At 46.9% G+C, this 12505-nt stretch overlaps 1 protein-coding gene across 9 annotated transcripts in view; it reads left to right on the forward strand.

The window, feature by feature from the left end:
* The window catches only part of LOC133142073 (glutamate receptor ionotropic, NMDA 1), a 54641-nt gene that overhangs the window by 23472 nt on the left and 18664 nt on the right, over positions 1-12505 (forward strand). For 5 of the 9 annotated variants that reach the window (XM_061263025.1, XM_061263030.1, XM_061263031.1 and 2 more), the window contains 12 exons: positions 1769-1913; positions 4245-4331; positions 4644-4789; positions 5539-5668; positions 7209-7373; positions 7963-8081; positions 9183-9295; positions 9858-10006; positions 10135-10292; positions 11000-11161; positions 11436-11545; positions 12300-12445. In XM_061263025.1, coding sequence (XP_061119009.1) covers positions 1769-1913; positions 4245-4331; positions 4644-4789; positions 5539-5668; positions 7209-7373; positions 7963-8081; positions 9183-9295; positions 9858-10006; positions 10135-10292; positions 11000-11161; positions 11436-11545; positions 12300-12445 — 1630 coding nt within the window. The remainder of the gene's footprint in view (positions 1-1768; positions 1914-4244; positions 4332-4643; positions 4790-5538; positions 5669-7208; positions 7374-7962; positions 8082-9182; positions 9296-9857; positions 10007-10134; positions 10293-10999; positions 11162-11435; positions 11546-12299; positions 12446-12505) is intronic. The other 4 variants (XM_061263026.1, XM_061263032.1, XM_061263028.1 and 1 more) reach the window with 1 other exon arrangement.

Raw genomic sequence — 12505 nt, forward strand, 5'->3', positions numbered from 1 at the left:
GGTGACCTCAGAATCGCATCTCTGCTTTTTGCGGATGATGTGGTTCTGCTGGCTTCATCGGATCGTGACCTTCAGCACGCACTGGAGCAGCTTGCAGCTGAGTGTGAAGCGGCCGGGATGAGAGTCAGCACCTCCAAGTCCGAGGCCATGGTTCTCTGCCGGAAAACGGTGGATTGCTCCCTCCGGGTTGGGAACGAGTCTGGGAAGGAGTTCAAGTATCTCGGGGTCTTGTTCACGAGTGAGGGTAGAAGGGAGCGTGAGATCGACAGGCAGATCGGTGCAGCGTCAGCAGTAATGCGGGCGTTGCACCGGACTGTTGTGGTGAAGAAGGAGCTGAGCCGGAAGGCGAAGCTCTCAATTTACTGGTCGATCTACGTCCCAACCCTCACCTATGGTCACAAGCTTTGGGTAGTGACCGAAAGAACGAGATCGGGTATAAAGGGGCCGAAATGAGCTTCCTCCGTAGGGTGGCCGGGCTCAGCCTTAGAGATAGGGTGAGGAGCTCGGACATCCGGAGGGAGCTCGGAGTAGAGCTGCTGCTCCTTCGCGTCGAAAGGAGCCAATTGAGGTGGTTTGGGCATCTGATCAGGATGCCTCCCGGGCGCCTCCCTGTGGAGGTTTTCCGGGCTCGTCCAACTGGGCGGAGACCCGGAGGGAGACCCAGAGCCCGCTGGAGATATATATATCTCTCCTGGCCAGGGAACGCCTCGGGATCCCCCAGGAGGAGCTAGAATGCGTTGCTGGGGAGAGGGACGCCTGGAATACCCGGCTGGCCTACTGCCCCCGCGACCCGACTCCGGATAAGCGGGTGATGATGGATGGATGGATGGATGATTTATATTGTCTCTTAATTATAATCCATAGCCCAGAGGGTGGGGGGGGGGGGGGGGGGGTTTAGCCAATGGAAAATATTCTATATCAAAATAATAATACAGAAAAAAAACATTTCATCGAAAAAACTATTGCAGATACTAATGCACCTTGGGGTACCAGTGTAGCGTAACTGTTAAAGAACTGGGTTTGTAACCTACTGTAACTGCTGTTGTACTCTCCAGCAAGATTCTTAACTGAAATTTCTCCAGTATAGGTATAGCCAGCTTTATGAATGGATGCTATTTAAAGTTGCGTGAGTCACTCTACATAAAAGCTTCTGCGAAATGGCTTTATGTAATTTGTCATGTAAATCCTGACTTTTAGGTTTTAAACTTTTTGCAAAGGAAAGGTTAGAATGTTTATGTTGCTTGGGTATTTCTGAACTGAAATGACTGTACTTATGACAAAGGAAAGGAAAATACTGATATTGATAGCGCTGTTGATGACAACAGGCTGTCATCCTATCTAGGTATTGTCGTTTGCCTATTTCACAAAACAGGATTACAGAGTTAGCTGAAAAACCTAGAACATCTGGAACATGGACTTAAGTAAAAACAACAACAGCTGTTCTGGATTTTACTCAGTGCAGTTATCCAGCTAACCCGGTAATCCTGCTTTGTGAAATACTCTTTTGGCCTTGAACACCCCAGGATTATCAGTCTCTACATCATAGCCTGACAAATATTCAATTAACTCATTTAATTGACCTGACTAATTAGTCATACCGAAGGTTCATTGAAGTTTTGTGAATCCCATAATGGAACAGAGCCCCAATTTGTTGTTGCTCTGCATAGCACAACAATGCGATTAGTCACTGATGTAGCTGTTTAACTACGGAGCTCCATCCATTTGGAGTTTCATAAAGCGACCAATGACGATGTCTTTTCTGTGGCAGAGTGCTTATGTCATCGAAGTACCCAGAAGGCCTAACGGGACGTGTGGAGTTCAACGACGACGGAGACAGGAAGTTTGCGCACTACAGCATTCTCAACTACCAGAAAAGCCGACTGATTCAAGTGGGCATATACAATGGCACGCAAGTACGGAGGCAGCAACTAGTCTTATCAAACCACCATCGTCTGTCGCAGCTTCAGCGAGCACGTTTGAGGGTTGTGCCCAAAAAGCAGCATGACCCCACCCCATTTTGGCTCAATCCCATTCTGACACTGAAGGATCACAGGGTGATCACATCAGAATAAACCCGCAGGATATTTCTGACCTGTGGAGTCCTGAGCATCACTGAATTTGCTTTCTTTGAAGTAATCACAAATGAAACTTTTTGGGGTTTTCCCGAAAAGTAAAGTTGTTAATAAACTGTGTGGGTTATGAGGTTTTGTACAGTCCCTGTACCCCTCATTCACCTCATCGTACCCCTCATTCATGCTCACACTGTTTGTTTCAGCAAGCTGTCAGTTCCACCTTCTATTCTAAGATTTGGCTTTTCATTTTGTCTTTGCAGCACTTTTGTTGTTTTGGTTGCGTTTTTCGAAATTAATACAAATATTTGCTGTCAGCCAAGTGTTTTTGTTCAAAACCTCTGTCAAACAGTCTGTACCTTCAGCAAATTTCTTTAAATCCCTAATGAAGTGGTCTTCAGTCCTGGTCCTGGAGAGCTGCAGGGTGTGCTGGTTTTTGTTTTTGCCTTAATATCAGCAACCAATTCAGTGAGTGAACTGTTAATTAACTGCCTTAATTGACCAATTTGCCCTGCAGCTCTCCAGGACAAGGAAGGACGTACCACGGCTTTAAAGTTACTCCTTAAATTCCTTAAAGTTACTTTCCCCATCATTTTCCCCAAATTATTGATTTTTGAAGGGCAGCTTGTCATTAATACTTGAGGGATGGGCCTTCGCCCCATCCTGCTGTTTGGCGTGGGGTCGAGATTTGGATTTATCCCGATGCCCAGGATTTATTCCGACAACCCCCCGTGGGGAAAATGGCAGTTGAACCGGAGGAGAGGGAGTCCTCCATCTTCCCCCCAGCTGCCTCACCGCTGCGAGCCCTGACCCCCTCCGCCCACGTGTCAGGCAAATGATTAAATATTTACGCCGCCCATCGTTTATCCGCCATTAATCCCACTGTGTGCAGACAGCGGAGGGGAGGAAGGGCAGACACCTCGGGCGGGTGATGAACGAGGGACACGTGCGTGACAACACACGTAAACGGAGAGAGAGCACCACCCAGCCACGAGTTTGGACTGCACGAACAGACCAGCTTCAGGCAAACGGGTTTCATGTGCTGGTCAAATATACACCAACATGACTAACTCCCCTTTCAGGCAAATCTATTTTATGTGCTGCTCTAATGTGAACCAACACAACAAATCCCCATAAATCTGGTTTTGAACAAACTCCCATTCTTGTGCTTGTTCCGACGTATCAGTCATGCTTATGATTCGGATGAGCATGAGTTTATGAACAATTGGCCTGAAGCTTTGAAGAGAGCCATTTTTATCTTCGCATGACTTATTTCTGATCTTTTTTCTTTTTTACTTCATGTGAATAAGAGCACACAGTGCAGTCTGTAATGATTTGGACAGTGGTACAACTTCTGTGCTTTTGGCACTGTACTCCAGCACATTGGATTTGAAATGAAACAATGAGTAATGATGTTCAAGTGCAGACGATCTCATTTAATGGATGATCTGTGTACGGATTACATCCCTTTTTAGACATACTAGTCCCCCCCATTTCAGGAGACCAAAAGTAATTGGACTTGGACCTCTCAGTTATTCTTGATTAGCCAGGTTTATTCAATCGTTTCCTTAAGGCAGTGCCCTCCATAATGTTTGGGACAAAGACCATAATTGATTTATGTATCTCTCCTCCATAATTTGAGATTTATAATAAAAAAATTTGAAGTCAGATTTTATACATAGCAGTGTTTTATACAAGCAGTGTTTATACATAGTTTCCCCATTTCAGGGCACCATAATGTTTGGGACACAGTAATGTTACGTAAATGAAAGTAGTCATGTTTAGTTGTTGCATATCCTTTGCATGCCATGACTTCCTGATGTCTGTGACCTTTCAACATCATCAGAGTCTGGATATGTGATTGTCTTACAAGTGATACTAAAACTTTGTATTTAAATGGATCTCTAGATTGAGCTGTAAATTATGCTGATACAATATGGAACACATTTGCTGGCTAAATAGCTTTAAGTCATCAAGGGTCTAAGGTATGAACCTCAAACCACCGTGCTTGCTGGCAGATATGCAGTAGATACAAAAATAATTTTCTCTCGAATATTTTTTCCATTGAGTTCAACAGGAAGTTTTGTCTGGAGAATTCTTTTTGTATCTACTGCATCCATCAGGTAGCCAACAGGTACTCTGCTCCATACCTGACTGTTTCGTATGGCTCTGCAGGTTGTGCTGAACAATCAGAGGAAGATCATTTGGCCCGGAGGAGAGACTGAAAAACCAAGAGGATTCCAGATGTCAACAAGACTGAAGGTAAATCCCCGCCCAAAAATTCTGACCTAAAAATCTTTTTTTTTCTCTCTTCCTTAGAATGGTGTCTGGGGAGCAGAAAGTCACAAAGCCCTTCTTTCACATCTCTGTTTCGGGTTCTGTTTGGGAAGCGGACGGTAGAGTGGTCGGCGAGCTCGCGCACAGCTACGCAAACGTGCTGGGGACAAGGTTTCTTTTCTGTTGGGGGGGGGGGGGGTCAGGGTTCACGGGTCGGAGGCCTGGCCAGGCCCTGAAACGGCATGAAGAGGAAAAAAAAATGCAATTGACGCTTTTCTTTCCTGTCTCTTTATGTAGATAGTGACCATTCATCAGGAACCCTTTGTGTATGTAAAACCTACCATGCAGGACGGCACCTGCATGGAAGAGATGACGCTTAATGGAGTCTTAATTAAAAAGGTGATCTGCACTGGCCCCAATGAGACCGTCCCAGGTAACAACACAGGGACGTCTATGACATCACTGCGCTTCCTACTGCCATCCCCCGCCCCCATCCCCAAGCTCATTATAAGGAGGGGGTTAATTTTGATTGACAAGTGGATATGCATACATATATATTTATGTGGTTCATATTTATATATCTATGCAGCCATCCCAAGTGGGAGAATGTGTTGCGTGTATGTGCACAATTTTGCAAGTGTGTGAATGTGTGTGTGCCAGTCTGTGTGTGTGTGTGTGTGTGTGTGTGTGTGTGCGCAAATGTGCAATTTTATGAATGTGCAAGTGTGTGCACTTGTGTGGGTGTGTGCGGTAATGTGCATGTGTGCAAATGTGTGTGTAAGGAAAGCTTGCCGTAGTGTGTAAGAGGCGTTTGTTCTCTGCATGTAAGCATCATCCGATAAAGTGGGCACAGGCTCTATAGACTATCCAAACAGCCAGTCCTCTATTCCTAACATTGACAGTTCCCTCTCTGCCTCTTTACCACTGGAAGCTGAAAAATTCTGGTTTGACGCAATCTATGAATATTCATGAAGGAGGCGTGATCAAAGGCAAAATTAGCACTGGTGGATTTTCTGTCCACGGGGATATCCGTTCATAAATATTAATCAGCTGTAAGCCAACCAGAGCCTCCCACAGTAAGGAAGCAGAGATAATGGAAGGAAGAGAGGATCTGACCATCTGGTTACTGTAGAGAATCTGTGGTGTAGGCCTGACCTGATGCTAACCGTCAAACCCTTTCCGGTTTGCCTATAGGACGCCCAATTGTCCCGCAATGCTGTTATGGCTTCTGCATCGACCTTCTAATTAAGCTGGCGATGACCATGAACTTCACCTACGAGGTGCACCTAGTCGGCGACGGGAAGTTCGGTACGCAGGAGCGGGTGAGTTGCCATGGAGACGCGGGGGGGCTGGCAGGGTGCGGCACTACATTGCCCTCGCCAAATAAAACAGTGCATACGTACGCTCTTGAAATTAGCTTGATTATACACTTGGCAAATATCATTATTTGCAATACTTTATACAGTGCTTTGAACTGTGGTCTAATAATATTTTTAAATTGTCATGGACAGTTAAATAACTCAATAAACATAAGGTTATTACACAGCCGTTGAGTATGTGACTATGTGACACTGTTAAGTTTTATGTAGTTGAAAGAGTGTCGGGTTTTCCACCCGTCTGTTTATTGCGAGCCAAGGCAGCCGCTTTCATTCATTCATTGAATGTGCTCTGTGCTGTAAATACATGGACATCTTATTGCGTAGCCAAGTAGCCTAAATTGAGTTAATTTTTTATTTTGCCTGATTTACTTTTTATTAAATTCGTAGGCTGGAATGCCTCACGGCAACAATTGTGTTAAATGTATACTGCTTCAGCCTTTGGCAAGCTACTAAGAAGGGGGCGGCAAGCGACTGGTAGCTTGAGAGCAATGTGTTGGAGACCCATAGTGTAGGACAACGACTTTTCATTGGCAACAGTATTAAACCAACCAACAATAAATATTAATAATAATAATAAAATATTAAGAAGAGCTCTTTTATTTCATTGAGTTAAATCGAAACAATGTCTTCTCGTGCTCATGGACTGATGGTAGGCAATATTACCCCGGCTTGTATTTGGGGGCCGGCCTTTGCTCTAAGCAGCAAGATAGCTAGGTTGTATGGCTTGTTGGCCCAAATGGCAGTAGCTGGAGCAATTGTAGTGGCTAGCTAGGTCACATGACCAACTAGCTTGGACAAATGGGCTGCTAGCTAGGACTAAGCCAGCTTCCGTGAGTGGAATATATGTAAAAATGGCTTGCCATAGGCCTCTAGGCGGAACTCTGCCTCCTGTGTAGAGGAGGAACTGTCTTTGATGGCAGGATCTGAGGATGGGATCCGATGAGAACCCAAGAACAAGCAAGATGGACTGAATCCAGCTTCACTGTGGGGGAGAAAGCCAAGAATCAGCCTTTCTGTCCATTACTGCCTGTTTGTTTAAAGTCAGTTATTTTACCCCAAAATATTCTCCTACGTATATCACCCTAAGACCAGGCAATTGTTTTTTATTATTATTATTGTCTCCTGTAGGGTACACAAGGTTGGGAGTCTCTGGTTTCTCAAGAACCATATATTCTGCAATGCTGATACCTACATGAGACATATAAAAATGAAATAGAAAATATTTTTTATATTTTCATTGCAACATGTTTCTGTGATCCAAGACTTGTATTTGTGTCAATAATTTTTTCACTAGGTTTTGGCAGTACATGCAAGCTTATATTTAAACGTAACACAAGAGCGCAAGTTCCCAGGTTATTTCAGATTTCCTTAGCAGACAGTAGAAGCCTAAATTAGTTTTAGTTTTAGCAGACAGCAGAAGACAGGATGGCCTTACCTGTTCTCAGGTGTGAGTATTCTGACCTGTGGCTCTCCTCCCGCCCAGGTAAATAACAGCAATAAGAAGGAGTGGAATGGCATGATGGGAGAGCTGCTGGGCGGCCTGGCGGATATGATCGTTGCCCCGCTCACCATTAACAACGAGCGGGCACAGTACATCGAGTTCTCCAAGCCCTTTAAATATCAGGGGCTCACCATCCTCGTCAAAAAGGTACAGCCCGTCTCGCAACTTGCAACTATTTTTAAAATATTTTAACAGCATGTGTTTGAGTCCGCCCGTGTGTTTGTGACGCTCTTCTGTCTGAGTGTGTGTATGGTGCAGGTGTGTAACGCTGTCTGTGTGTGTTTATGGTGCAGGTGTGTAACGCTCTTGTGTGTTTATGGTACATGTGTGTAATGCTCTGTGTGTTTATGGTACAGGTGTGTAACGCTCTGTGTGTGTGTTTATGGTACAGGTGTGTAACGCTCTGTGTGTGTGTGTGTGTTTATGGTACAGGTGTGTAACACTCTGTGTGTTTATGGTACATGTGTGTAACGCTCTGTGTGTTTATGGTACAGGTGTGTAACACTCTGTGTGTGTGTTTATGGTACAGGTGTGTAACGCTCTGTGTGTGTGTGTGTGTGTGTGTGTTTATGCTGCAGGTGTGTAACGCTCTGTGTGTGTGTGTGTTTATGGTACAGGTGTGTAACGCTGTGTGTGTGTGTGTGTGTGCGTGTGTTTATGCTGCAGGTGTGTAACGCTCTGTGTGTGTGTGTGTTTATGGTACAGGTGTGTAACGCTGTGTGTGTGTGTGTTTCAGGAAATCCCGCGCAGCACGCTGGACTCGTTCATGCAGCCGTTTCAGAGCACGCTGTGGCTGTTGGTGGGTCTGTCGGTGCACGTGGTGGCTGTGATGCTGTACCTACTAGACCGATTCAGGTATAAGGGAGAAACGCTCTGTACGACACACCTGCTGCCCAGGTGTCCCCCTGCCTGTCACCTCCAATAACCCAGCAACCCATCTCCACTCAACCCAACCTCTGCTGACGGTACCCCTGCCTGTCTCCAATAACACACAGCAAACAACCCAACCCTGCGTGTCATCTCCAATATCACTCAGCAAACAACCCAACCCTGCCTATCACCCCCAATAAAACACAGCAAACACAATTTCTATGATCCTATTTCTGCTCCCAATTTGGCATGCCCAGTCCCATCGCTGGGATGGCCACTTCCCAGTGCCTAGGTTTGGGAGAGAACAGACTGGCATACTCTCCTCCAAAGTGCATGCTGCCACTAGTCGCTCCTTATTCTCACTCTGCAATTTCCCCACTGACCTACAGGGGGAGCAGGGGGCATCACAGGATGGTGAAAACTCTGCAGGGGTTCCCTGTGTGACGCTATAGCCAGCTATGTGCCAGAGGGGGCGCTGTTCCTCGCTACATTAAACCATAAAATGCACCACAATGCGGCTCTTAAAGACAAGCTGAAACAGAAGTTAGAGCAGCACTAGTTTCTGCGATATGACGTACACATGTGTGAAACAAATCTTTATGGGCCACATGACATCAAATGAAGATGTTGCTGTGTGAATAGGATATTGCTTGGAATAGAATGGAACATTTGACTGGCATACATGCCCACTGGTACACACTGACATAAAATCTCTATATATGTATTTGAAGATGTGTTCCTATGGTTATGTAGAATTGACTAAAATGAGGAAAAATTGTATTTTGATTTCAGCTCGTCTTTAAAAGAAGAAAAACCCCATATACTACTCTTGAGTGATCCCACTTATTGAACTATATACACAATGTTTTGACAGTCACAAGAAGACCATCTGGTCAGGTATACACCTGGTGAAGGCCTGAAGGGTGAAACATTGTGCGTGAATAGTTCAATAAATGGGAGCATTGAAAAGTAGTGTGTGTGGGTTTTCCTGCTGTTTGCATTTGAATTCCCCTATAGCTCCAGCGCCTAGAAAAAAACCTGGGGTGTTTTCTCTACTTTCATCGTGCTGCCCTGTTTGTTCCGTAGCCCATTTGGGAGGTTCAAAGTAAACAGTGAAGAAGAAGAAGAAGACGCCCTCACCCTTTCCTCTGCCATGTGGTTCTCCTGGGGAGTGCTGTTGAACTCTGGGATTGGAGAAGGTAACAGACGCCGGGGGGGGTCTTCCCCCCTCTCTTAAACAGACACAAAAGACCGCTAGCAGGCTGTCATATCTGAGAGTACAGTCTCTGGAGTGTGTGACTACTCAGGTATTTCCTGTAACACAATGAATACTTTTTTGTCAACCGATTCGTAAAGGCACCTCATTATGTGTGTTGGACATGGACTGACGTCCTTTTCTATGTTTGTGTATGCATGTGTGTGCGCATGCGCATGTGTGCATGTGTGTTTGTGTGTGTGTGTGTGCGCGTGAATGTCCTTGTGTGTGTATGGGTGTGCATGTGTGCGCATGCGTGTACACATATGTATGCTTGCGTGTGTGTATGTGTCCATATGTGTGTGCGTACGCATATACGCATATGTGTGCTTGGATGTGTGTTTGTGCGTGTGTGCTTGCGTGTGCGTATGTGTGCATATGTGTGTACATATGTGTGCGTGTGTGTGTGCGCGCGGGTGCATGTGCGTACGTGTTTCTGCATGTGTGTGTGTACGTGTGTGTGTGTGTACGTGTGTGCGCATGTGTGTGTGTACGTGTGTCCCCAGGCGCACCGCGCAGCTTCTCAGCGAGGATCCTGGGAATGGTGTGGGCAGGGTTTGCCATGATCATAGTGGCCTCCTACACTGCCAACCTGGCAGCTTTCCTAGTGCTGGACCGGCCTGAGGAACGCATCACTGGCATCAATGACCCTCGGGTGAGCGCAGTAACGCTTCACAGCCTCCGGGTGGCAGCGTCTCCCCCAAACCCGCTCTTTCCAAACCGGGGCGTCAGGGGGGCCCGGTTAACGGTTCAGGTTCCTGTCCCTGTCTTCCCTCCCCTCAGCTACGCAACCCGTCCGACAAATTCATCTACGCCACGGTGAAGCAGAGCTCTGTGGACATCTACTTCCGGCGGCAGGTGGAGCTGAGCACCATGTACCGCCACATGGAGAAACACAACTACGAGAGCGCCGCTGAGGCCATCCAGGCCGTGCGCGACAAGTGAGTCATTGCCACGGCGATGACCGGGGGCGGAGGAGCCACGGACCGCGGGTAACCGGGGGAAACCGAGGGAAGCCGGAATTGCCGGCCGTCCCCGTAATCCGGGCGTGCGACCTGGAGAGAGAGATTGAGAGTGTGAGAGTGTGAGAGAGCGAAAGAGATTGAGAGTGTGAGTGTGAGAGCGAGAGTGAGAGAAGGAGTGAGAAAGAGAGAGCGAGAGTTTGAGAGAGTGAGAGTGTGAGAGACGAAAGAGTGTGAGAGCGAAAGAGATTGAGTGTGAGTGTGAGTGAGAGAAAGAGAGAGTGTGAGCAAGTGAGAGAAAGAGGGGTAAAACCAAGCAATAGGCCCATCTCAAAGGCACACTTGTTCATTGAGTCTGAAAAGGTTTCAGGTGAGAATGCCTTTCCGCAGGTTGGCAAGCTCGCAAAACCAAACTGAGCTTTTATTTAGAATTTTCTGTACGGGAATCCAATGGGGGAAGAGCCACTGCGTCCGGCATTGGATTCCAGTTTGGACTGATGATGATGATGATGATGACCGTAACTGGTAAAAAAACAACCAAAAAAAAACTACTTTAAAAAAACCCGCCTCTTGCCATGTTTTTTTTTTTTTTTTTGTAACTCACTGTACTGTACAACGGTAACCCCCCCTCCCCCCAACACCCCCCCACTCCCAACCCCCCACCCTGCCCCCCCCCCCCCCCACAGCAAGCTGCATGCTTTCATCTGGGACTCTGCGGTGCTGGAGTTTGAAGCTTCGCAGAAGTGCGACCTGGTGACCACGGGAGAGCTGTTTTTCCGTTCGGGGTTTGGCATAGGCATGCGCAAGGACAGCCCGTGGAAACAGAACGTGTCCCTGGCCATTCTCAGGTCTGTCCCAGCCGAAGCAGCAACGTCCTGCGCTCACACTGCCATCCTCGTGGTTCCCCCCCCCCATTTCTCATTCTTTTTTTTTCAAATGCGTGTCCCCGTTTTTTTGCCTTGTGTTCGACTGCTTTGCCATCTAGCTGTTGATTGAGCCGTCTGCCGAGGGCGAGGGTTTAATTTATGACCTCTCCCACACCCACCCGCCAACCCCCCCACCCCGTCCTCCTTCCCCTTCCCCTTCCCAAACCCTGACACCCACCCCCACCCCTCTTTGCAGTTCCCATGAGAATGGCTTCATGGAGGACCTGGACAAAACCTGGGTGAGATACCAGGAGTGTGACTCCAGGAGCAATGCCCCGGCCACACTCACCTTTGAGAACATGGCAGGTAAGGTCAAGGTTCGCAGGGGAAACTATGACAATGATTGGACAAAAACTGCAGTGGTAATCAAGGTAACTGTAGACTTTTTTGTCCAATTCAATTCACTGTTTTTGAGGGGAAGCTGTTACCTCTGAAATGTGGCATTTTTTAAATGTTTCCTCGGAGCCCAGGAAGCACGTTGTATTAAAGGTCCCATATTGTGTATTTTCCAGTGTTTGTATTTTAGGTCCTGATATCCAGAAGAAGTTTGTGTGGTTTTAAGTACCAAAATGATGTCTATCCAGTTTCACATGTCCATTATCCAGCGGCTCCCATGAGCTTTACCAAGAACAGGCTGTTTTAGTGACTGTGTCTTTAAGGCTCAGTGACATCAACAAACCTCTATTCTGATTGGCTGGTTAGATCCAACTAACTGAATCGCATCTGTGCCGAGAGCTTTATTTGTTCTGGCTACAAGTGTACATTTTCTTATTTCAGATTGTGTGGATTTTTTGGGGGGGACTGAGAGTTTTGATAACACCTTGAACTCCTTTATAATCCACATAGCAAGGGAAATGTTATTTTCCACAATATGGGACCTTTAAAAGGAAAGTATTTTTATTGACAGGGTTGTGTAGGATTTCCCCTGGTTTAACTGCAGCTTGGTGTGCAGGGGTCCCCCTGGTGGTGGGGAGGATGAGCTGCAGCTTGCTGGGCAGTGTGCAGGGGTCATTGACGATCAGGCAGTGGGTTCCTGATGCGACTCGTTTCACCCTGACAGGTGTGTTTATGCTGGTCGCCGGAGGCATTGCGGCAGGAATCTTCCTCATCTTCATCGAGATTGCCTACAAACGGCACAAAGACGCCCGCAGGAAGCAGATGCAGCTGGCCTTTGCGGCCGTCAATGTCTGGAGGAAGAATCTGCAGGTAGGACACACCCCCCTCACCCTCCTCCCTTCCCAAACCCCACCCCCCGAGAGTCCAAGA

Source organism: Conger conger, chromosome 12, assembly GCF_963514075.1.
Source record: "Conger conger chromosome 12, fConCon1.1, whole genome shotgun sequence".
NCBI lineage: Eukaryota > Metazoa > Chordata > Actinopteri > Anguilliformes > Congridae > Conger > Conger conger.